At 40.7% G+C, this 24,450-nt stretch overlaps 2 protein-coding genes across 4 annotated transcripts in view; one reads left to right on the top strand and one right to left on the bottom strand.

Annotated features, from left to right (window-relative positions):
• Positions 1-1,491, bottom strand: part of CRYZ (crystallin zeta) — a 28,480-nt gene extending 26,989 nt beyond the window's left edge. For both annotated transcript variants that reach the window (XM_052637535.1, XM_052637534.1), the window contains exon 1: positions 1,441-1,491. The gene's annotated coding sequence lies outside the window, so the exon portion shown is untranslated. The remainder of the gene's footprint in view (positions 1-1,440) is intronic.
• A 138-nt stretch (positions 1,492-1,629) lies between these two features.
• On the top strand, positions 1,630-24,230 carry TYW3 (tRNA-yW synthesizing protein 3 homolog). 2 transcript variants are annotated; one of them, XM_052637763.1, is made up of 7 exons: positions 1,630-1,843; positions 6,776-6,856; positions 9,115-9,213; positions 9,431-9,502; positions 11,790-11,923; positions 17,578-17,666; positions 23,863-23,906. In XM_052637763.1, the coding sequence occupies exons 1-6, from the start codon at positions 1,670-1,672 to the stop codon at positions 17,642-17,644; spliced, it is 627 nt and encodes a 208-aa protein (XP_052493723.1). In that variant the 5' UTR covers positions 1,630-1,669; the 3' UTR covers positions 17,645-17,666; positions 23,863-23,906. The 2 variants fall into 2 exon arrangements, with proteins under 2 accessions (XP_052493723.1, XP_052493722.1); XM_052637762.1 differs by lacking the exon at positions 17,578-17,666 and having other exon boundaries at positions 23,863-24,230.
• Positions 24,231-24,450: the final 220 nt, after the last annotated feature.

The raw sequence follows: 24,450 nt of genomic DNA, 5'->3' as shown, positions 1-24,450 counted from the left end.
GGATTTAAAATTCTTCCTTCAACACTGATATTTTTCTAGCTATGCTTGAATCCGTTTGGTTTAAATGAAAATTAAAGGGATAGGGAAAACGTTGGAAATATATTCTCACATAGAATGAACAGATGGATTCACAAAGCCAAAGCAAAGACATATATTATTTTTTAAAAAATTCTTACTTTTCAAGAATTTCTAACAAGAAAAAAAATAAACTTGGAAAGAGAATCAAACATTATAAATGTGCTACGGTTGATCAAGAATGACTCATAGTATTATATTTATTCTTAAGCCAGAAAAAAATTTTTTTTAATTAAAAGCAGCTAAAGAAAAATCTCTTCTTAGCTGAATGACCTTGTCAGGATGCTACTTCCTGGGCCTGGCTCTTAGCACCCACTTCTGATTAGGAGGGCAGGAGGAGCTGATCAGATAGTTTTTCTAACCCCCTGCAGGTGTTTGGAAGAAAAGATTGGGTGGAACTAACTGGTCAGGCTGCTCCTGCGCTGGGGGCGCAGAGCTCCGTGGGATTTACTACTGCTGACCAGATACTCATGGAGTGTTCCGACGGTTTCAGTGGGAATCACACAGCCATTTTCCATTAATGCTGTGCTGCGCTCAGTCCTGTCGGACTCTTGGGGACCCCATGGGCTGTAGCCCGCCAGGCTCCTCTGTCCATAGAATTTTCCAGGCAAGAATACTGGAGTGGGCGGCTATTTCCTCCTCTATGGGACTCTTCCCAAGTGAGGAATCAAAACTGTCTCTCTCACCTCTCCTGTGTTGGCAGGCGGATTCTTTAGCACTGTGCCACGTGGGAAACCATTTCCACTAGTTGCTGACAATCAGTCCAAACTTTAGCCTTTCAATGCTTGAATCATTACTACACCTTCCTTGGTCACTGAGATAAGTCTCCTCTAGAAACGTATAAATACCCAACGATGTGCTAACAGGGAATTTTGTTTTTTGGAGAGTCTCCTAGATGAGGGTCATGGCGGGGTGGAAGGGGTCTACACAATTCACTCCAAGACGTCACCAATGCAGGAGTAAAGACCGGAGAGAAGAAGCCCTAGGAAACCCGAACCCGAGTGGCCCCGGGTCACAGCAGCCGCGAGAGGCCGCAGGAATCCAGAGCCCAGGCCGAGGGGAAATCTAGTGGGGGGCAGGCAGGCAGAGGCTGCGGGGTGGGCGCCCCGCGGTGGGACCCGAAACGCTGACCCTGCCAGTAAGCAAAACCGGGCTCTCAGGACCAGTAAGTCAAACTGCCCTGGTGACCTACAGGTGATCAACTTGCAGCCCCAGGTGCGGAGTAACTTTGGCCACAAACTCCTTATCCCATGGCTCTCGGGCAGAACGGGACGCAGGAAAGGAACGCAGCCAAAATCCAAGTCGGTTCCTTTTGGACGAGCGCTGGGGAAATCCTCAGCCTGAGAGACTTTTAAAACCACTTACCCCGTTCTAGAGCGGAAAATCAAAACTTGCGAGCATCCCCCGAGCCTGCACTGGGAAATCGGGAGGGCCTGCCCGGGTACAGCAGTTTCAGGCTCCGCCCCGCCCCGCCCCAGGGGCGGGTCTCAAGAAGGAGTTTGGACCTTCCCGGCCACCATTGACGTCAATATGGCTGCCTCCAGGGGAAGCAAGGCTAACGCGAAAAGTCCAGACTCTTTAACTCCTTCGTCGCATGGATCTTAGCGCAGAGTTCAAGAGGTGGAAGGCGCAGTGTCTGAGCAAAGCGGACCTCAGCCGGAAGGGCAGTGTGGACGAGGACGTGTTAGAGATTGTGCAGCTCCTAAATGGGCAAGAACAGTTTTTCACCACCAGTTCCTGCGCTGGCCGAATCATCCTCCTAGACGGGGTGAGGACCCTTTGTGCCCTTCCAGTCCTGCCCTGTATTGTGCACGACGGAAACTCCTACACCCGCCCGATGTAACACCCCAACCTAGCTTGCCTGTTTGTCCTTCTGCTCGGTGATCTCGGTCTCCTTAAGCTGGCAGCGTTACTTAAATCGATGTGTCTAAAACTTTAATGTGTTTATTAATTACTTGGGAGAATTTTAAAAATACATATTCTGATTCTACACGTCAAGGCTAGGACTTAATCTGCATTTCTTACAAGCCCCCAAATAATGCTGAAACTGCTAGCCTGGGAATGATGTTGAGTTGCAAGGTTTAGAGACTTTAAAAAAAACACACACTAAGGGAATTTTATTTTTTCAATACTAAGGAGATTTAAAGATTTTCTAGTCTGGCGAGGCGGCTCCCTTCTGGTCGACCGCTCTACCAAACCTTTGTTAACCAGTTGATTGCTGCTCGCTATGGTTAAGGCGGAGAAGGCAATGGCACCCCACTCCAGTACTCTTGCCTGGAAAATCCCATGGACAGAGGAGCCTGGTAGGCTGCAGTCCATGGGGTCGCTAAGAGTCGGACACGACTGAGCGACTTCACTTTCACTTTTCACCTTCATGCATTGGAGAAGGAAATGGCAACCCACTCCAGTGTTCTTGCCTGGAGAATCCCAGGGACGGGGGAGCCTGGTGGGCTGCCGTCTCTGGGGTCGCACGGAGTCGGACACGACTGAAGCGACTTAGCAGCAGCAGCAGCATGGTTAAGGAGTTCACTGCCTCCTAGTGGCCCACTCTATTATTACAACTCTGGTAATTTTTCAGTTCCGTTCAGTTCAGTCGCTCAGTCGTGTCAGACCTTTTGCGACCCCATGAATCGCAGCACGCCAGGCCTCCCTGTCCATCACCAATTCCCGGAGTTCACTCAGACTCACGTCCATCGAGTCAGTGATTACGTTGCTTCAAAAAAGGAAGCCACGAGGGAAGCCCTTGTGTCTCAGCTGGTAGAGAGTCCGCCTGCAGTGCGGGAGGCCTGGGTTGGGAAGATCCCCTAGAAAAGGGAAAGGCTATCCACTCCAGTATTCTGGCCTGGAGAATTCCGTGGACTGTATAGTCCGCTGGGTCGCAAAGAGCTGGACACAACTTTAAAACTTTAGCACCCTGCCTGGCATATTAAGTGCACTATAAAAGTTAGCTGTGTGTTCACTTTAACATTAAGATCGAATTCAGAGCTTGCAAGACGCCATGCTTGTAAACTCATTCTTTAGATCTCTCACTGACAGGTCATGTGAATGTCTCCCAAGTTAGCAGGGTCTATTCATTCTTATTTTGCTTCCATTGCTTGGCTTGCTTTCTCTCTCTTCCCTCATTTCTCCTGCCCTGGTCTTACCTGAATTTATACAGTGATTTCCTAACAGGTCACTGAATTACCAGTCTCCCTACCCCAAACCATGTTACACCCTGGTAACAGATTCCCCTTTATAAAGCACAGTGTGTGCATGTCACTCATCTATGCTGAAATACTTTGTGCTTTGTTGTGCTTAGTCACTCAGTCGTGTCCAGCTCTTTGCAACCTCATGAACTGTAGCCTGGCCAGGCTTCTCCGTCCATGGGGATCCTCCAGGCAAGAATACTGGAGTAGGTTGCCATGCCCTCCTCCAGGGGATCTTCCCAACCCAGGGATGGAACCCAGGTCTCCTGCACTGCAGGTGGATTCTTTACCATCAGAGCCGTCAGGGAAGCCCTGGTGAGATACTCTAATACACTTTTCAGCTGTTTTTCCCCTCTGACTCCTCATCTTAATCTGGTCACTGAAACTGAACTATTCTCTTTTTCCTCTTACATTTATCTGCCTTTGTTCATCTTTATTTTTCCTGAAATGTTTACCCCCATCTTTGCATATCTGAGAGATACCTCCCCAAACTCCCCTTTCCTACCTGAGCACAAACACACACATCTGCTTGGAAGCAATGACTACTTCTTCTGAACTATCTTTAGGACTTTTTCCTGAACATCTTTTCATTTTATGTATTACCTTATACCTTGTATTTATTTTCACTTTGCCTTATTTCTGGAAGAATTTGGATCAGCTTACAAGTAGGCAATACAAGAAGGAAAATAAAACGTGAGAAAATCTGGATAAAAGGAGTATAGATAAGATGAAGCAGAAATGGCATTAGTTCTCAAAATATACCACGAGACTGTTAATTTGCTAGAGGTGGGTCACATATTTGGCTGTAAGATTTAGGGCAGCCAGCATTAGATCAACATCAGTCCCTGACTGAGGTCATTCAATGAAAACAGATCAGTTATTTGAAGAAGCGCAACTCTTCTCCATTCTAAAGCCAGATGGCAAAGTCTCCTGTGTACCTAATGTATAAAAGTCACCTTGTGGAAGTATGGTGATTGATTTATTTTCATGAAACAAAGCATGACTATATTTTAATACACAAGCAAAATATAAAACATCATAGTAAATTGACAGTAAAATATGGTATTTCATTTTCATTGCCTGACAAATGGTTAACCTTAGTCATAAATGAGCTCTTGGAAACCAGTAACAAAGACGTTGATAAACCAAGAGAAATGAAAAAAAAGAAGAAAATGAAATAACACAAGTGACTAGTAAGGATTAAGCATAAGAAGATGACTGAGTTGAACAGTAGCAAATGAAAAGCAATTTCTTTATAATACCATATTTGGATCTGACCTGGGTCTCCTGCATTGCAGATGAATTGTTTACTGTCTGAGCCACCAGGGAAGCCCAATATTAACATTTGTACAGTTTTAGGAAACATACCCACATAAACACTGGGGGCCAAGATTGATGAAATCCCCTCTGTATAGTAGGGGAAAATCTATTATAGTTTAGACTCAAAACTATAAATTTTGTATATTTTTAGTCGTAGCAGTTCCAATTTGTTGGAATTATTTCAATAAGTTAGTTGGAAACTTTTACAGTTTATATATAAACCCTGTTTACTGCATAGAAAGTGCATGTGGTTTCCTGTATCCTTTTTCAATTGTCCTTGAGGATAGGATCTGTTTATATGTATTGTTGTCGCTCAGTCAAGTCAGACTCTTTGTGACCCCATGGACTGCGGTAAGCCAGGCTTCCCTGTCCTTCACCATCTCCCAGAGCTTGCTCAAACTCACGTCCATTGAGTCAGTAATGCTATCTTACCATCTCATCGTCTGCTGCCCTCTTCTCTTTTTGCCTTCAATGTTTCCCAGCATCAGGGTCTTTTGTAATGAGTCAGTTCTTTACATTATGTGGCCAAAGTATTGGAGCTTCAGTTTCAGCATCAGTCCTTCCAATGAATATTTAGGACTGACTGCCTTCAGGATTGACTGGTTTGATATCCTTGCTGTTCAAGGGATTCTCAAGAATCTTCTTCAAAACCAAGCTAGAAAGCATAGTTCTTTGGCACTCAGCCTTCTTTATGGTCCAACTCTCATGTCCATACATGACTATTGGAATAATCATAGCTTTGACTATGTGGACCTTTGTTGGCAAAATAGTGTCACTGATTTTTAATATGCTGTCTAGGTTTGTCATAGCTTTTCTTCTGTTTATATACAAAGTACCCAATAGAACTTAACAAGTAAACATTTTTACAGTTAATAAACAAAGAATACTGGTAAAATAAAATTCTAAACTTTCAGTCCTAGCTCTGCTCTTTGGTGCTACATATAAAGTCTAATCCAGAGGTCACAAATTTATGCCAATAGTGACTAGGGACATAGAAAGGTATGAACAGATCAGGCATCAGTAGATCTTGTGTGGGACTGGAACAGTGCTTTCTTACAAGAGGAATTTTAAAAAAATATTTTCAATGTTCTGCTAATCATATTAAAAGACGCTTACTCCTTGGAAGAAAAGTTATGACCAACCTAGATAGTATATTCAAAAGCAGAGACATTACTTTGCCGACTAAGGTCTGTCTAGTCAAGGCTATGGTTTTTCCTGTGGTCATGTATGGATGTGAGAGTTGGACTGTGAAGAAGGCTGAACGCTGAAGAATTGATGCCTTTGAACTGTGGTGTTGGAGAAGACTCTTGAGAGTCCCTTGGACTGCAAGGAGATCCAACCAGTCCATTTTGAAGGAGATCAACCCTGGGATTTCTTTGGAAGGAATGATGCTAAAGCTGAAACTCCAGTACTTTGGCCACCTCATGCGAAGAGTTGACTCATTGGAAAAGACTCTCATGCTGGGAGGGATTGGGGGCAGGAGGAGAAGGGGTCGACCGAGGATGAGATGGCTGGATGGCATCACGGACTCGATGGACGTGAGTCTGAGTGAACTCCGGGAGATGATGAGGGACAGGGAGGCCTGACGTGCTGCTATTCATGGGGTTGCAAAGGGTCGGACACGACTGAGTGACTGAACTGATCTGAATCATATAAAACAGCTAGAATACAACTTAGGGGCTACTAGTATACAACCCCTGGTAATAATACCTTTTCTTCTAACAAAAACATGACTGTATTTCAGAAAATATTTATTAAGTATTTTTATCTTAATAAATTACTTTCTTTCTATCTCAAATAATTTATTTTCATTTTTGTTTTATGTTTAATTTTACCCAAAAGCCTATTCAATTGTTCTTAGTTATACTTAAAACCACCACTTGTGATTCTTAATTCTTAGGAGAAAGCCTAAAATGGGCTTCCCTAATGGCTCAGACGGAAAAGAATCCTCCTGCAATGTGGGAGACCTGGGTTGGATCTCTGGGTTGGGAAGATCTCCTGGAGGACGGCATGGCAACCTACTCTAGTATTCTTGCCTGGAGAATCGCCACGGACAGAGGAGCCTGGGGTCGCCTAAGAGTTGGACATGACTGAGTGACTAAGGACAGCACAAGCACAAAATATGCTACACATTGTACTTCTTATTTTATAAATATTATGTGACTAACTTAAACTATGTTATTTTTTCATTTTAGAGTATAAATGGTTCTGAGGTTCAGAAACAAAACTGTTGCTGGCTACTGGTTACACACAAAGCCTGTGTGAAAGATGATGTGGTAAGTTTTTATATATAAATTTGGAAATAAACTTTAATTCACAGTCACTTTAAATATATATGAAAAGAATCGAAAATTCAATTTATGTGCACAGTTTTAATGACTGCAGATTACAAGGGCTAAAGAGCATTCATTACAATGGCTATTTTTTTAGTTGTGGGAGACTACTGTCTATGCTGGATTATTTAGTTCCCTAAATTAAAATGTTTAGGTGAGTTCATATAAATTCATATTAGTCGGGCGTTTTACATTACTGGCTCAGGTGCCTAAATGTTGTCTTCAGAGTACTCACTCAGTCCCCTCTGGGTACTGGTTCTCTCTGTATGTTTGCCCTTCTCTTCCGCTGCAGATGATCTTTGTGGCAGGAAAGATAGCTGCCAGCAACCCCAGCAGAAAAAGATTCACTTTTAAGATCCATGCATTATTTCCAAAGGACTCTGAGTCATCCTACCTGGTGAGGCATTCTCTGCCAAGATGAGTTATCATTGGCAGTAGAATAGAATGCTCTCCTTGATTAGACCCAGGCACTTGTTGTCTGATATTATATAGTGGGAGCAATGAGCGACAGGGTCACAACTGACAGTCACACCAGAGTCAAATGATGTGAAGGAGGGAGAATGGTGCGGTTAGGTTAGGCAGACAGAGGTAACACCTGCCTCGTCCAGATTCTGTTGCTGTTCAGTCACTGAGTCACGTGCAACTCTTTGTGACCCCATGGACTGCAACACACCAGGCTTCCGTGTCCTTCACCATCTCCCAGCGCTTGCTGAAACTCATGTCCATTGACTCGGTGATGCCATCCAACCATCTGTTGTCCCCTACTCCTGCCTTCAATCTTTCTAGCATCAGGGTCTTTTCCTCATGAGTCAGTTCCTCCCATCAGGTGGCCAAAGTATTGGAGTTTCAGCTTCAGCATCAGTTCTTCCAATGAATATTCAAAACTGATTTCCTTTAGGATGGACTGATTGGATCTCCTTGCAGTCCAAGAGACTCTCAAGAGTCTTCTCCAACACCACAATTCAAAAGCATCAATTCTTTGGAGCTCAGTTTACTTTATCGTCCAGCTCTTACATCCATATATGACTACTGGAAAAAGCATAGCTTTGACTAGACAGACCTTTGTAGGCAAAGTAATATCTCTGCTTTTTAATACGGTGTCTAGGTTGGTCATAACTTTTCTTCCAAGGAGCAAGCGTCTTTTAATTTCATGGCTGCATTCATCGTTCACAGTGATTTTAGAGCCCAAGAAAATAAAGTCTTACACTGTTTCTATTTTTCCCCATCTCTATGCCCTGAAGTGATGGGACCAGATGCCATGATCTTTGTTTTTTGAATGTTGCGTTTTAAGCCAGCTTTTTCACTCTCCTCTTTCACCTTCATCAAGAGGCTTTTTAGTTCCTCTTCACTTTCTGCCATAAGGGCGGTGTATCATCTGTATATCTGAGGTTGTTGTTATTTCTCCCAGCAATCTTGATTCCAGCTTGTGATTCATCCAGCCCAGCATTTCACATGATATACTCTGCATATAAGTTAAATAAACATGGTGACAATATACAGCCTTGACGTATTCCTTTCCCGATTTTGAACCAGTCTGTTGTTCCATGTTCAATTGTGACTATTGCTTCTTGACCTGCATACAGATTTCTCAGGAGGCAGGTTAGGTGGTCTGGTATTCCCATCTCTAAGAATTTTCCACCGTTTGTTGTGATCCACACAGTCAAAGGGTTTAGCATAGTTAATGAGGCAGAAATAGATGTTTTTCTGGAATTCCCTTGCATTTTCTGTGATCCAACAGATGTTGGCAGTTTAATCTCTGATTCCTCTGCCTTTTCTAAATCCAGCTTGAACATCTGGAAGTTCTCCGTTCACATAACAGATTCTAGCTGAAGCATAATAATACATGTGTCTCAATCCTCAATCTAACAGCAAAGCATTTAGACAGATCTAGTACAGTCTTCACATTCCATATTCCTTTATTAAAAATAAAAAGTAATAGTTTACTCGTTGGAGGTATGGTTTGAAAGAATGCCACAGATGGTTTATGAGAGGATTAGAAATCAAGTCTCCTAAAAGAATAAGCAGATTAATGAGTTTTGGAGAAAGAGATCCAAGAAAGCAGAGTGAAGAGTTACTGTGGAAGAACGATGCAGAATGAGTCTGAAAGTTCCTTGGAAATATTGAAGGTACATAAGATAAAGGGTCACCAAGGAATAGGATCATGTGTTTGTGTCTAATTCTAATGTTTTCCATATGTTTAGACTGTGGCCCTGAAGAAAGCAAAGGGCGATGCTGTTTTGAAATTTGAACCACTTGTTCTTCATGTGCAGTGTCGACAGTTGCAAGATGCACAGATTCTGGTAAAATTTTGTGATTATACTTGAATTTATAGGTATATGAGTAGATGTAATTTTGAACTTTAAATCTTCTACCACAGTTAATACAATGCTAATTTAATCAACTAATGTTTTATCTAATTATAGATTTGAGGTTATATATGTTTCAGCAGTTTGTAGAGCTAAAGTGTTTATATGGTTAGCCAGATGATCAGAATTTAACAAATTTATTTTCTTACAGCATTCAGTGGCAATGGATTCTGGCTTCAGGAACTCTGGCATAACTGTGGGAAAGAGAGGAAAGATTATGCTGGTAAGGTACTTTTGGTGAAAAGCAATTCTTTGATCATGAAGTAATCCAGATTATCAAATAACCTTCTACTCAAATCTTCCTGCCATTCCCTGTTCAGAAACCTTCAGTGACTGACTTTTCGGTACAGGGCAAAGTCCAGAGTTCTTAGCTTTACATTTGAGGCAGAGCACATCATGAGAAACGCTGGACTGGAAGAAACACAAGCTGCAATCAAGATTGCCGGGAGAAATATCAATAACCTCAGATATGCAGATGACACCACCCTTATGGCAGAAAGTGAAGAGGAACTAAATAGCCTCTTGATGAAAGTGAAAGAGGAGAGTGAAAAAGTTGGCTTAAAGCTCACGAAAACGAAGATCACGGCATCCTTCATAACTTTTCTTCCAAGGAATAAGCGTCTTTTAATTTCATGGCTGCAGTCACCATCTGCAGTGATTTTGGAGCCCCAAAAAATGAAGTCTGACACTGTTTCCACTGTTTCCCCATCTATTTCCCATGAAGTGATGGGACCAGATGTCATGATCTTCATTTTCTGAATGTTGAGCCTTAAGCCAACTTTTTCACTCTGTTTCACTTTCATCAAGAGGCTTTTTCGTTCCTCTTCACTTTCTGCCATAAGGGTGCATGACTAAATAGAAAAGCAGAGCTCATGGTACTGATTTGAGTCCCCGTCTCACTCCCCACTGTGTACGTCTGGTGGCCCGAGCGAAAACAGAACCACTCTTCCACCTTTCTCTCCTTTGTCTTCTTTATTAAATTAGCGAGAAATCTGTCACATCTACCTCTAAGTCCTCACTCTGGACTCCACCTCTCCCAGCCCTCTTCCACTGCCCCTGCTTAAGCCCTCTTCATCTCTCACCTCTGTCTTTACAGCAGTCTCCTGCCTGGTCTTCGTCCTCCCCATCTTTTCCTTCAGTCCCTCTAGCCAGTAGTGTCAGAATGCCGGTTTTAAAGAAGTCAAGGTCACCTGGTATTTTCTCTGACTTTCAAGACCTTACATAAATAAACTATTTTGCATCTACCTTATTTATGCTCACATTCCACTAGCACGCTTCCACTCCAGCCAGAGAAAATGCTGTTCGTCATTTCCCGAACATATTATGCTTTTCATGTCCTGTCACTATAGAAAAGTTCTTTCTCTGGCTGAATGCTCCCCTTCTCCCATTTTTACATCTGGTGAAATTATACGTATGGTTTAAAATCCCATAAAACCACCACCTGTCTCAGTTAGTTGCTCCTCTTCTATTGAATACTTTTCCTTAGTATTTTGTGTTTGTGTGTGTGTATGCATGCATGCATGCACACGCACATTTATGTGTTTCTTCTTGGTACCGTGTTGGATTGTGATTCTTTGTTCACTTGGTATTTCGTTCAGACGTGTTAGCTCTCTTTTAGATGGGGACCATGTGTATTCATCCTGTATCTTCATACCTTCCGTGGGGCCTGCAAAATTGCAGACACTCAGTAAAGGCTCGTTGAATGAATTTTTCTGCCTCATAGGAGTTTCTGTTGTTTCTTAACCTATATCCAGTGTTTGGATTTACTGAGAACATGCTGACTGTTTCCTCAATGGGGTTACTAAGACTGGCAACCCTAAAGCATCAAGAAAGCAGCCACTTTGTGTGATGGAACAGGCCTGCTTTATCTTGTAACCACCCTGCACAAGCATTGCTAAGAGGCCCTTCAGCATCCAAGCCATTTTGATTTTCCCTTAAAACTTCTGTTGAGGTTTCATTTATTTTGTTTCTTTAAATAGTATATTAAAACTTCCTTAGATTTCGTGAAATTGATACTATTAAGTTTATTGAACTCTGATAATATCTGCTTCTCTGAAAGACAGTGTATAAAACGATTTTCTTTGCAAATGACTTTATATGATAGGAAAATCTATTTACTCTCCTTTGATTCAACTGTATTTGACTAAATTGTATCAAAGTGCAAACCTAAGTGCTGTAATGGAGCTAAAGGAAAGGAAAGGAAAGTCGCTCAGTCGTGTCCAACTTTTTGCGACCCCATGGACTGTAGCCTACTAGGCTTCTCAGTCCATGGGATTTTCCAGGCAAGAGTACTGGAGTGGGTTGCCATTTCCTTCTCCAGGGGATCTTCCTGACCCAGGGATCAAACCCGGGTCTCCCACATTGTAGGCAGACGCTTTACCCACTGAGCCACCAGGGAAGCCCTCTAAAGGAGCTAAACTATATATAAACACAGCCCTGAGTGGACTATTCTTCAGTTATCTTCAGCATCTCTAGTACATAAGTCATCCAGTCTAAATTGTTCCTTGTAGGCTGTCCGGAGCACCCATGGCTTAGAAGTTCCATTAAGCCATCAAGGAAAACTGATGGTGACAGAGGAATACATCAACTTCGTACTAAAGATAGCAAATCAAAAAATGGAAGAAAACAAGAAGAGAATTGAAAGGTATGTTAATGATATATTTCCATGTTCGTCTTATATACCTAGGCCTTCTTTGAAAATATTAATACACATCATCTCCAGTTTATACTCCCAGCTGCTTTTATATTTGTAGCCTTATCATAAATAATAAAGATAATGAAAATAATTGATGAGAGTAGGCCAGTGGTAAGAAACCTGCCTGCCAGTGCAGGAGACATAAGAGATGTGGGTTCGATCCCTAGGTTGGGAAGATCCCTCGAGAAGGAAATGGCAACCCGCTCCAGTATTCTTGCCTGGGAAACCCCATGGACAGAGGAACCTCGTGGGGTACTGGCCACAGGGTTGCCCAGAGTCGGACACAACTGAAGAGACTTAGCACATAGTACGCATAAAGGCCAAACTGCAGTGGGTACTACATGGAGCATAAAGGGGAGGAAGCTCCAGGCAGGACAGTGGGACATGCAGCTGCCAGCACCAGGCATTAAGGAGAAATAGTCACTCAGGTGAGAGCAAGGCAGCCACAGGGACAAAACTGATCCAGCCGAAGGCAGCCAGGGACACGGTGCACTCTGCCCCTGGGATGGGACCTGCTGAAGATTACTTAAAATCTCCTTTTGAGGAGAACGGCCTGGTTAATTTTAATCTGATCTGGCTAGATCAGAACCCAGTTCTTGTCATGAATTAGATTTGACTTGGCATAACTGCCCCAGTCAGAAGGATTATGGCTGTCCGTGCACATCTTTATATTTCTCTTGTTTCTGCTTGATTAATTTTACATTACTTTTTCTCAACTTTTTCCTCAGAATAGAATTTTTGATATAAAGAAGTGACTATTATGCTGCTTTTTATATATGAAGGTAAATGCCACTAACCTACCATCAGTAAGATGTGTATTTCTGAGTTATTGAAGAAATCATCTTGTCGTCATTTATTATTTCCTTTTGGCTTTCTCCCCACCCCTTTGGTCTGGAGAAGGCAATGGCACCCCACTCCAGGACTCTTGCCTGGAAAATCCCATGGACAGAGGAGCCTGGGAGGCTGCAGTCCATGGGGTCGCTAAGAGTCAGACATGACTGAGCAACTTCACTTTCGCTTTTCACCTTCATGCATCAGAGAAGGAAATGGCAACTCACTCCAGTATTCTTGCCTGGAGAATCCCAAGGACAGGGGAGCCTGGTGGGCTGCCATCTATGGAGTCGCAGAGTCGGACATGACTGAAGCAACTTAGCAGCAGCAGCAGCAGCACCCCTTTGGTCACCTCACAACCAGTCAGTCACTGCTGAAATCACTCCTGACTCACTCTTCTCTCCCCACCCTTCCTGCCACATTCTTCATTCAGGAACACTGATCTAAGAGTAGAATGTTTTCAGGGTGTCTCTCTCCTAAGCCATTCTCTGTAACACCATCAGAATCCTGTCTATAAAGTGAAAAGGAATCCTCTTGCTTAACTCGTCTGCTTAACATTCTTTAATACCTTAAAATTCTTTACTACCTAGAAGTTTTTACTAAACAGCTAAAGCCAGAAGCCACTCTGGCAGCACAGTAGCATGCTGGAAAGAGGTAGAATTGGGTTCCAGAGGCAGAACTGAGTTCAAATCCTGCACCCACCACAACTTAACTCTCTTGGCTTCAGTTTTCTTGTATCTGTCTTAACAATTTTAGCATATATTAGACGGCATATATCGAATGACAGGCCCCATCTGTGTCATGTCATGATTCTTAGGATAACCTTTCTCCTTCTTCACTGACTCATACGGAGAATAAGCCTTTAATTACCTCAGTATCACCATCCAAGCTTTTTCATCCAGAGCTCCTTATTTGAACCATAAAATTAACAAAATTATGCAAGTGACTCTTTCTCAGTTCTCCCAGCAGTGCCATATAAATTATACCAGCCAAGATACATTGGAGATAAGTTAATTAATTCATGACATAAAATAGTGGCTGTCTGTGGGCGTTAGGGCTTAGTTTTTTAGTGGAAACCTGGTTGAAAAAACTTAAGAGTTTTCCTGATCACAAGGTACTTTGAGCAGATGTTCTAAATAAAGTGATTTCAAGAAAGTAACTGAAGTTACCCAGCCATTCCACCAGGCTGCTGCAGCTGCTAAGTCACCTCAGTTGTGTCCGACTCTGTGCAACCCCATAGACGGCAGCCCAACAGGCTCCCCTGTCCCTGGGATTCTCCAGGCAAGTACAGTGGGTTGCCGTTTCCTTCTCCAATGCATGAAAGGAAAAGTGAAAGAGAAGTCGCTTAGTCATGTCCAACTCTTAGCGACCTCATGGACTATAGCCTACTAGGCTCTTCCGTCCATGGGATCTTCCAGGTGAAAGTACTGGAGTGGGGTGCCCTTGCTGTCTCCATTCCACCAGGCTACAGAGTTTGAACTGTACATAGGTATTTATTGTTGGTTTTTCAGTTGCTAAGTCGTGTCTACCTCTATGCAACCCCATGGACTGCAGCATGCCAGGCTGCAGTATTTATTGGTACCATCCCAAAAGTTGGCTACATTTGTTAGTATTCTAACTGTGAGACTGTTGGTGAAAAAGTAGGAGGTAGGAAATCAGTTTCTCTGTTTTCTTACTTGAATTTCAACAAGATTATAAATATAGCCCAAGATCAACTAACTGTACACCTGGTGAAGTTAATTGAGCCACGTTCACCAACTATAAAATCAAATTATGCTTTAAATCCATTGACTCAAAAATATGTTTTGAGATTATAGTGTGCATGCTGCTATCAAGAGAGTCATGCTCATCATATAAAATCAGTGAAAAATTAAAGAAGGGTAAAAAGTGTCTTAAGATACTGATTAGAAGATTACATGTGAATTCAGAAAGAGTGAACAAATTAGGGAGCTCCTTGGGGAACAGCTGTATATTCAACCAAATGCAGAAAAAGAGCTACTCTTCTGATGTGGAAAAGAGAAAAATTAAACACTGGAGGTGATGAGTTCTGCAATCAGATGTTGAGTATAAAATTGGTTTGTCATGGAACCAAAGTTTCACAATTCAAACAGCTGTAATAAGAGAAGTTTTAAAAGTCAAAATCCTAATGAGTAGCATTCCAGCAACAAGAAATATTCTTGAAATGTGATAATCAAAAGTTAAGATATTATTTTAATAGCAAGAGGTCTCTTTCGTAAAAAACAATTCCCAAGCCCACTTCTTCATGGAAAGAGGAAGATAATTTCATCTATAATGATTTCCAGGTGAAACATGGGAAGTTTGGAGGTTTATTTACCAGTTACAAGAGGAGGGCTATCTTTGTAGCTGTTAATAAGAGATCAAGATTGACTTAGATTGGATGACATTAGCCGTGTTCCTCTTCTCACCAACTGTGTAATAAGAAAATAAATGTTAAATAAAATGTAGAATAAAAAGTCCAAGTATATTGGCATATAATATTGATAAAAATTAAGGAAATTAGAGCAAAAAAGTAAATATTTCTAATGGTTGGTTTTTTGTTTTTTACTTTTTTATGGTAAAATATACATAACATAAAATTCACAATTTTAGCCATTATTCAGTTCATTGGCATCCTTTCCTCAACATCCCTGCCAACACTTGTCTTTTGTTTTGTTTTGTTAAGTGCCATCCTTGCAGGTGTGAGATGATATCTCATTATGATTTTGATTTGCATTTCCCTGATGATTAATGACATTGATCATTTTCCTTACACCTGTTGGTAAGCATTTGCGTGACATCACTTTGCTCCTTTCCTTCTGGTGCTTTTTCTTAGCTTCCTTCTGGATTTCTCTTGTTATTCTACCTATTGGTTAAATACTTTTGTTCTCCGGGATTCCTCCCATTGCTTTAGCTTCCCCAGACACTGGTTGCTAAGTCGCTTCAGTCATGTCCGACTCTGAGACACTATGGACTGCAGCACGCCAGGCCCCTCTGTCCATAGGGATTCTCCAGGCAAGAATACTAGAGTGGGTTGCCATGCCCTTCTCCAGGGGAATCTTCCCACCTCAGGGATTGAACCCATATCTCTTATGTCTCCTGCATTGGCAGGAGGGTCCTTTACCATTACCACCACCTGGGGTAGATCTTCCAAATATCTCCCAAGTTCTGGGCCCATATATCTAATAACCTATTGAATATATCTAATCAAATATCCCATCAGCCTTTCCTCAATATCTTATCTTAGTCTTAACCTCTTTTAACAATTTCCTTGGTTCAGAGTCTTACCACTTACAAGCATTATTACTGTTTATGCTTCAGTGCAAAGAGAAATGTGAACCATATTGAATTATACTTACTTAATTTCATGTATGTCTTTTTACCCCACTACAAGATGGTCACCTTTTAAATAGGACTAACTCCCCCCACACACAGATACCAACCAAACACATATCCATCCATACCCACACTTTAAATATCTCTTATCCTAAAACTTTATAGAGTAGAAACCCAATAACTTTATTGAATTAATCATAAATAATAAAGGAACTGAAAAGTTAATACATTATATTGAGTTCCCCAAAGGCAAGTACAGTTTCTCATCATTTTCTGAGTGTCTGATAGGAGAACAGTGGGTAATAAATGCTTGCTGAATTTATTTGACAGACTGGTTGTAACAGTAGTGCTACTTTAAAAGAAAATAGTGCTACCTTTATGGCTTCACAAACTTAAGGTCATTATTCTGGAAGACGTGTAAGATGGCTTACCGATGGGGTTACCAGAATAGACTTGCTACATAGTCTCGGTAAGAAGTAACAGGACTCCAAGTAACAAGGTGAATGGGAATCGTCCTGCAGAGCATAATCCTAACGTGGCAGCAGATAGAAATGAGGGCAGAGGAGAAGGCGGAGTCAACTCTTTTTTTTTTTTTTTAAGGAAATAAAGCTGGTAAATAAATAACTCACACAATTCTCTATATACTTATGGTCAGAGAAGTAAGTAATATAAAGGGAAAACATACGTTTTCTGGTATTTTCTCCTTTGATGTCCCCTCCCCTCAGTTTTTCCTCTCATAATTCCTCTCTGTGCCAGAAGAGAGAGGAATTCACCTCGCTTGCTCCCATTCATTTTTGCGATTCAGCCCAGGCTTTGGGGTTTTTTTCCCCAAGGAGTATTTCTTGATCTTTCTTGGAGCTAAGTGCCCCATGTTTTCCTGTTTTATCTTAGCTTTTTCGTGGCGCATTGAATTTATCTTTACAGCTCTGCAGCTCCCATCAAGCCCTGAGCTCCCTGAGGGTACAGGCCATCTCTTATTGTTTTTAGCACCTGGCACAGGTTCTGTCACATATGTTTTTTAATAAAAATGCTAGAGCTTAAAATCAGTTAAAAACCCAAATACCTAATATATGAGAATAGTCTTCTTTTTGTTATTGGTGAGTAATAGAAGCCTAAAAGGGTGTGAGGGCTTCCCCAGTGGTTCAGGGTTAAAGAATCCACAGGAGATGAAACACAGGAGATGCGCTTCAGTCCCTGGGTTGGGAAGACCCCCGGGCAACCCACTCCAGTACTCTTGCCTGGAGGATCAGTCCATAGCATTACACAGAGTCAGACACAACTGAAGCGACTTTACACACATAAGTAACTAAGTAAGTAAGTAAAGTCACTCAGTCGTGTCCAACTCTTTGTGACCCCATGGACTGCAGCCCACAAGGCTCCTCAGTCCATGGGATTCTCCAGGCAAGAATACTGGAGTGGGTTGCCATTTCCTTCTCCAGGGGATCTTCCCGACCCAGGGATCGAATCCGGGTCTCCCGCATTGGAGGCAGACGCTTTAACCTCTGAGCCACCAGGGAAGCCCACACATGTACGTATGCAAAAGGATATGAAGCTGTGCTTAAGATTTCATTAACTTTATGTTCCTATTTCAGAAGTCAGAAATACCAGCTTTTTATTGCCCATGGTCCCCTAACTGATCTGAAGAACAAAAATTCGTTTTCCCAGAGCTGGTCTGAAAAGTTCTGTCATGAAGAGAACTATATACAAGTTGCCCTGTGTCATGATACCCTTGACTACAGAGGTGGAAAAACGGAAGACGATTTGCTTTTCTTTGGAGAGGAGCAGAAAAACAGTTGCCTGAGCATATATTTCTTTTTATACTCCCAGCTCTTTTTGTTGCCTTTGAAAGTTGAGAAAATTATATTTTGAGAATCAGGCTTTGGAATGCTGTATAAAGGGTCATAGCATGAGAAGAGAACATGTAATTGAGAAACAAATTTCTGACTTATTGAGTAAGATAGTTTCCCAAAGGACATTTTAAAAGTTCCCTTAACAAAGAAAAAGAAAAAAGTAGTTGAAATTGTATTCTTGGCTCTCAACATGGAAAAGGTCTTTGTTCCTTTTTACCACTTGTTTCTTTGGTTCCCCAAGGATTATAGCTTTGAATTCTTAGGTTGTTTAATGGAAGATTAGAAGTAAGGCACCTATTCCTCTTTAATTACCTTTTTAGTGTGGTCAACAAGGTATTTTACACAGCTGTTAATTTGCTGTGCTCATAAAAGAAGAATTTAATCTTATCTTTAATTTTCGAGGAATACAGTAGAATCCAGAGAAAAGACCTGGTTACCTAAGTTTAAAGAGCAGGGTTGGGGAGAGACTGATGGAAAAGAATGTTGAACATCATGAATAGCCTCTTATGATCAGATAAGGGTGATTCATACCCTTTTGTAGCATACTTAGATTTGTTTTACATAAAGTGAGTCATTCTACTGAGGCATTTTTAAAAACCGTGCTATATAGGCAGTGTGGAAAATGAGAAGAAAACCAATCATTGAAGTCACCCAGGATAATGGCAAGACCTGGAGACAAAGATCAGGCCAAGTGTAGAAGTTTTCATGAGTATAAAGGACTGAAAAGAATATTGGTAGATAATCTGAGGGGCAGATAAAGGAGTTTAGTCTGGAAAAGTGTTGGTGAGGCAGGTGAATTCTTACCTTATTGTTCACCTCTCTGGTGGGCAGGATACTGAAAGAAAAAGCGTTCTCCACTTGACAGGAATGCACGGCAGTGGTGTGTTTGTGGGGAACCAGGTTTCAGGTAAGTAAGGATATAAGGAATACGTTAAATGAAAAGGTTGTGACCATGTTATGGGATCTAAAATAAACATCAGTTTAAATTTTTCGAAACCTTTTGCTCTAATTCTTAAAGTTCTGTTTTCTCTTTCACTGTACCTCCCTCTTTGAGATTGATTTATTTATTCTAGAAATACCGTTTAGGCCTAGTTATCTGCCAAGAATGGTGATGAATATCAAGGTGTATAGTGGTGACTATGTAAGTTCTTAAAATATGGATAGGAAACGTGGTAATCGTGTTAGGTATATCTTAGCATTGTGTGAAGTATTTGGGAAGAGGCAGTTAGCTTGGTTTTCTTAGGGCAGTTTAAGAGCTTTTGCAAGTGAAACTTAGCCGGTTTATTGAATTAATGTAAAGAACATAATTGGTTCAGATAGCAATCTATCCTGTAGATGTCAAAAACTTCCTGTCATAATCTCCCATTATAATAGGATATAAGAGCATGATGGAAAAGGGAATGGCAAACCTCTTCAGTATTCTTGCCTTGAGAACCCCATGAACAGTGTGTAAAAGCAAGAAGATATGACACTGAAAGATGGACTCCCCAGGTAGGTGCTCAGTATGCTACTGAAGAAGAGTGGAGAAGTAACTCCAGAAAGAATGAAGAGATGGAGCAAAAGCGAAAACAATGCCCAGTTATGGATGGGACTGGTGATGGAATTAAGTCCAATGCTGTAAAGAACAATATTGCATAGGAATCTGGAATGTTAGGTCCATGAATCAAGGTACATTGAAAGTGATTGAACAGGAGATGGCAAGGGTGAACCTCGACATTTTAGGAATCAGTGAACTAAATGGACTGGAATGGGCATTTTCTTAATTCAGATGACCATTGTATCTACTACTATGGGCAAAAATCCCTTAGAAGAAATGGAATAGCCATCCTAGTCAACAAGAGTCCAAAATGCAGTACTTGGATGCAATCTCAAAAAGGACAGAATGATCTCTGTTCGGTTCCAAGGCAAACCGTTCAATATTACAGTAATCGAAGTCTATGCCCCAACCACTAATGCCAAAGAAGCTGAAGTTGAATGGTTCTATGATGACCTATAAGACCTTCTAGAACTAACACCAAAAAAAAAGATGTCCTTTTCATCATAGGGGACTGCAGTGCAAAAGTAGGAAGTCAAGAGATAACCTGGAGTAACACGCAAGTTTGGCCTTGGAGTACAAAATGATGGAGGGCAAAGGCTAACAGAGTTTTGCCAAGAGAACACTGGTCATAGCAAACACCCTCTTCAACCACACAATAGACAACTCTACACATGGACATCACCAGATGGTCAATACCGAAATCAGATTGTATTTTTTGCAGCCAAAGATGGAGAAACTCTATACAGTCAACGAAAACAAGACCAAGAGCTAACCGTGGCTCAGATCATGAACTCCTAATTGTAAAATTTAGACTTTAATTGGAGAAAGTAGGGAAAACCACTAGATCATTCAGGTATGACCTAAATCAAATCCCTTATAATTATACAGTAGAAGTGAGAAATAGATTGAAGGGACTAGATCTGATAGACAGAGTGCCTGATGAACTATGGATGGAGGTTCCTGACATTGTACAGGAGACAGGGATCAAGACCATCTCAAAGAAAAAGAAATACAACCAGGAAAAATGATTGTCTGATGAGGCCTTACAAATAGCTGAGAAAAGAAGAGAAGCAAAAGGCAAAGGAGAGAAGGAAAGATATAAGCATCTGAATGCAGAGTTCCAAAGAATAGCAAGGAGAGGTAAGAAAGCCTTCCTCAGTGATCAGTGCAAAGAAATAGAGGCAAACAACAGAATGGGAAAGACTAGAGGTCTTTCCAAGAAAACTAATGATACCAAGGGAATATTTCATGCAAAGATGGGTACAATAAAGGACAGAAATGGTATAGACGTAACAGAAGCAGAAGATACTAAGAAGAGGTGGCAAGAATACATAGAAGAGGTATACAAGAAAAGATCTTCATGACCCAGATAATCACGATGGTGTGATCACTAACCTAGAGCCAGACATCCTGGAATGTGAAGTCAAGAGGGCCTGTGGAAGTATCACTACTAACAAAGCTAGTGGAGGTGATGGAATTCCTGCAGACCTGTTTCAAGTCCTAAATGCTGATGCTATTAAAGTGCTACACTCAGTATGCCAGCAAATTTGGAAAACTCAGCAGTGACCACAGGACTGGAAAAGGTCAGTTTTCATTCCATTCCCAAAGAAAGGCAGTGCCAAAGGATGTTCAAACTACCGCAAAGTTGCATTCATCTCACATGCTAGCAAACTACTGCTCAAAATTCTCTAAGTGATGCTTCAATAGGACATGAACTGAGAACTTCCATACCTTCAAGCTGGATTTAGAAAAGGCAGAGGAACCAGAGATCAAATTGCCAACATTTGTTGGATCTTTGAAAAAGCCAGAGAGTTCCAGAAAATCATCTACTTCTGCTTTGTTGACTACCTCAAACCCTTTGGCTGTGTGGATCACAACAAACTGTGGAAAATCCTTCAAGAGATGGGAATACTAGGCCACCTGACCTGCCCCCTGAGAAATCTGTATGCAGGTCAAGAAGCACCAGTTAGAACTGGACATGGTACAATGGACTGGTTCCAAATTGGGAAAGGATCAAGGTTGTATATTGTCACCCTGTTTATTTAACTTATATGCAGAGTATATCATGTGAAATGCCGGGCTTATGAAGCACAAGCTGGAATCAAGCTTGCCCGGAGAAATAGCAATAACTTCAGATATACAAATGACACCACCGTTTTGTCAGAAAGCAGAGAGTAACTAAAGAGCCTCTTGATGAAAGTGAAAGAGGAGGGTGAAAAACCCAGCTTAAAACTCAACATTCAAGAAACTAAGATCATGGCTTTGGTCCTGTCACTTCATGGCAAATAGTTGGGGAAACAATGTAAACAGTGACAGACTTTATTTTCTTGGGCTCCAAAATCACTGCAGATGGTGACTGCAACCATGAAATTAAAAGATGCTTACTCCTTGGAAGAAAAGCTATGACCAACCTAGACAGCATATTAAAAAGCAGAGACATTACTTTGTTGACAAAAGTCCTTACAGTCAAAGCTATGGTTTTTCCAGTAGGCACGTATGGATGTGAGAGTTGGACCATAAAGAAAGCTGAGCACTGAAAAATTGATGCCTTTGAACTGTATTGGAAAAGACTTAAGAGTCCCTTGGACTGCAAGGAGATCCAACCAGTCCATCCTAAAGGAAATCAGTTCTGAATATTCATTGGAAGGACTGATGCTGAAGCTGAAACGCCAATACACTGGCTACCAGATGTGAAGGACTGACTCATTGGAAAGGACCCTGATGCTGGGAAAGACTGAAGGCAGAAGGAGAAGGGGATAACAGAGTATGAGATGGTTGGAAGGCATCACTGACTCGATGGACATGAGTTTGAACAAGCTCTGGGAGTTGGTGATGGAAAGGCGTGCTGCAGTCTACAGGGTCCCCAAGAGTCGGACACTGTTAAAATCGTGATAAGACCTCAACAATGCCAGAAGCGTTCTCAACTTTTAGACCATTTTATTTGGGACCTAGGATAACACCTCGGATGTTTACCTTTTTTGTTCAGTTGTTATTTATTCACTTACTGGGCATATTTTTAACCAGGTGTGGCTGCACTGTACTCCATGCTAAGAATAGAACAGGTGACAAGATAAATGGAGTCCTTGGTGTCACGGAGTTTATATTCTGTAAGAATAGTCACATTGGAGAACTTAATCAGTGCCAGGGTCTGTGCTAAGTACTTACATATATAACCAACCCTCTGACAACCGTGCTAAGTACAGGATAACAGCTAGTTTTCTGAATGAGGAATTTGAGACTCAGTGAGGTTGAAATTAGGAACCTCAGCTTTCCCAGTGGAGCACTGATGTGAAGCATATGGAGCAAACCAAGCCACTTGCTGCTTTCTGGTGTCTGCCGAAAATGAACACAAACCCTCCGCTGGAAAAATGAGTAAAGGGAAAGAATAATTTACAGTAAAAAATTCAAATAACAATAAACAAAATATATTCACTTTCAAAGAAATAAAAAAATAATGAGAGACCCTATCACCTGTCAAAGTAAAGCATATTTTTGATGTAATATTCACTATATGAATGAAGTGGTCTCAAGTTCTGCTGTTAGGAGCATATTTTTTTGAATACCCATTCTGGAAAACAGTGTTTATCAAGAGCCTTAAATACTTATACCTTTTAACCATGTAATTACTTTCAAGGTATCTATCCTAAATAGCTGAAGACTCAGATCATATTATTTCCAAAATGTTTATAACATTGTTTGTATTGGGAAAACTTGAAAATAAAGGCCAATCTAAGTGACATAATGTTATACTACCATTTAAAAGTATTATTTTGTAATTCATTTAGTGATGTGGAAAGTGTTTTCAATAAATATTAAATTTGAAAAAACAAAGTAAAACTTTGTATGTAATATCACAGTTGTATAAAAGACAGGTATATGTATACATGGACAGATGTATTAATTCAGTAAGCTGGAAAAAATAAAAATATTGAGAGTGGTTATTTTTAGGTAATTATGTGGAGGTCATCTCTGTAACTTCATATATTTTCCAAATTCTCTAAAATTCTGTTACAGTTATGATTTTTTTTAAAAGAAAAGTATTTCTGTTCTTTTTTTACCTTTCTTTGACTCCTACATCTGGAATAGAAATAGGATAGAGGTTGTCAAGAGGTGATTGCAATCCAGTTTTCAAGACTGTTCTTAAAGAACTGAAAATGCATTACTTTTCATAAATAAGCAATCATGAAAACAAGAAGTACATTATTTCTGTGATTTATTTCATATCTTAAGGTTAATATGAGATACCAGATTTATATACTTTTATGTTTGAGGAATATTTTAGTCATTTTGTTTGAGAACACACAGATACATAACAGAAGTATTTTATTTCTTTACAGGTTTTACCACTGCCTACAACATGCTTTGGAAAAAGAAACTGTTTCTACAACCTCACATCCTAAAGAGAAAGTTAATACATCATATATTCGTAAAAAAAAAAGGAACCCAGCAAAAGCACGTGGCAAACGTGTTACTGAAGGGAATGAAAAAGAACTGGAAAATAATGACCATGATGATCCAGGAATCAGTGTTACTATCTTCCCTGAAGATTACTGAGATTTGGTTCCAAAATGTCTTGGTAGAATGATGTTTCTAATAGATATTATAAAGCTGCTGTTAATAAGAGTTTGTTGAGTGTATCAGACTTTCAGAAAAGCAAGATTTAACCTTTCTCTATATTTTAGAGAAACCCTTAACTTTTAAAAACAACTATGTATAATATTTACTCCTATATACTATCTTTTAAAATCACATAGTCATTGCAAAAATAAAATGATTTTTTTTAATGCCTCTAAGTTTCAGTGTCTACTTCAAAACAGAACTATTATACCCTTCCAAGGGAACCTTAACATTAGGAATATTTGAGTAAAAATCATAACATTTTTCTTAGTTTTCACTTTGAAATCAACAGCTTTCAAGGGGATCAC

Source organism: Budorcas taxicolor, chromosome 3 (genome assembly GCF_023091745.1).
Source record: "Budorcas taxicolor isolate Tak-1 chromosome 3, Takin1.1, whole genome shotgun sequence".
Lineage (NCBI taxonomy): Eukaryota > Metazoa > Chordata > Mammalia > Artiodactyla > Bovidae > Budorcas > Budorcas taxicolor.
The sequence above is the reverse complement of the archived record's forward strand: the minus strand, read 5'-3'. Positions and strand labels throughout refer to the sequence as shown.

What these genes read in the sequence shown, in the direction of transcription:
- TYW3 (XM_052637762.1), top strand. Translation starts at nt 1,670, where the DNA reads ATGGATCTTAGCGCAGAGTTCAAGAGGTGGAAGGCGCAGTGTCTGAGC. An exon ending in CCTGTGTGAAAGATGATGTG is followed by an intron (nt 6,857 to 9,114) that starts GTAAGTTTTTAT and finishes CCATATGTTTAG; the next exon opens with ACTGTGGCCCTGAAGAAAGC. An exon ending in TGCAAGATGCACAGATTCTG is followed by an intron (nt 9,214 to 9,430) that starts GTAAAATTTTGT and finishes ATTTTCTTACAG; the next exon opens with CATTCAGTGGCAATGGATTC.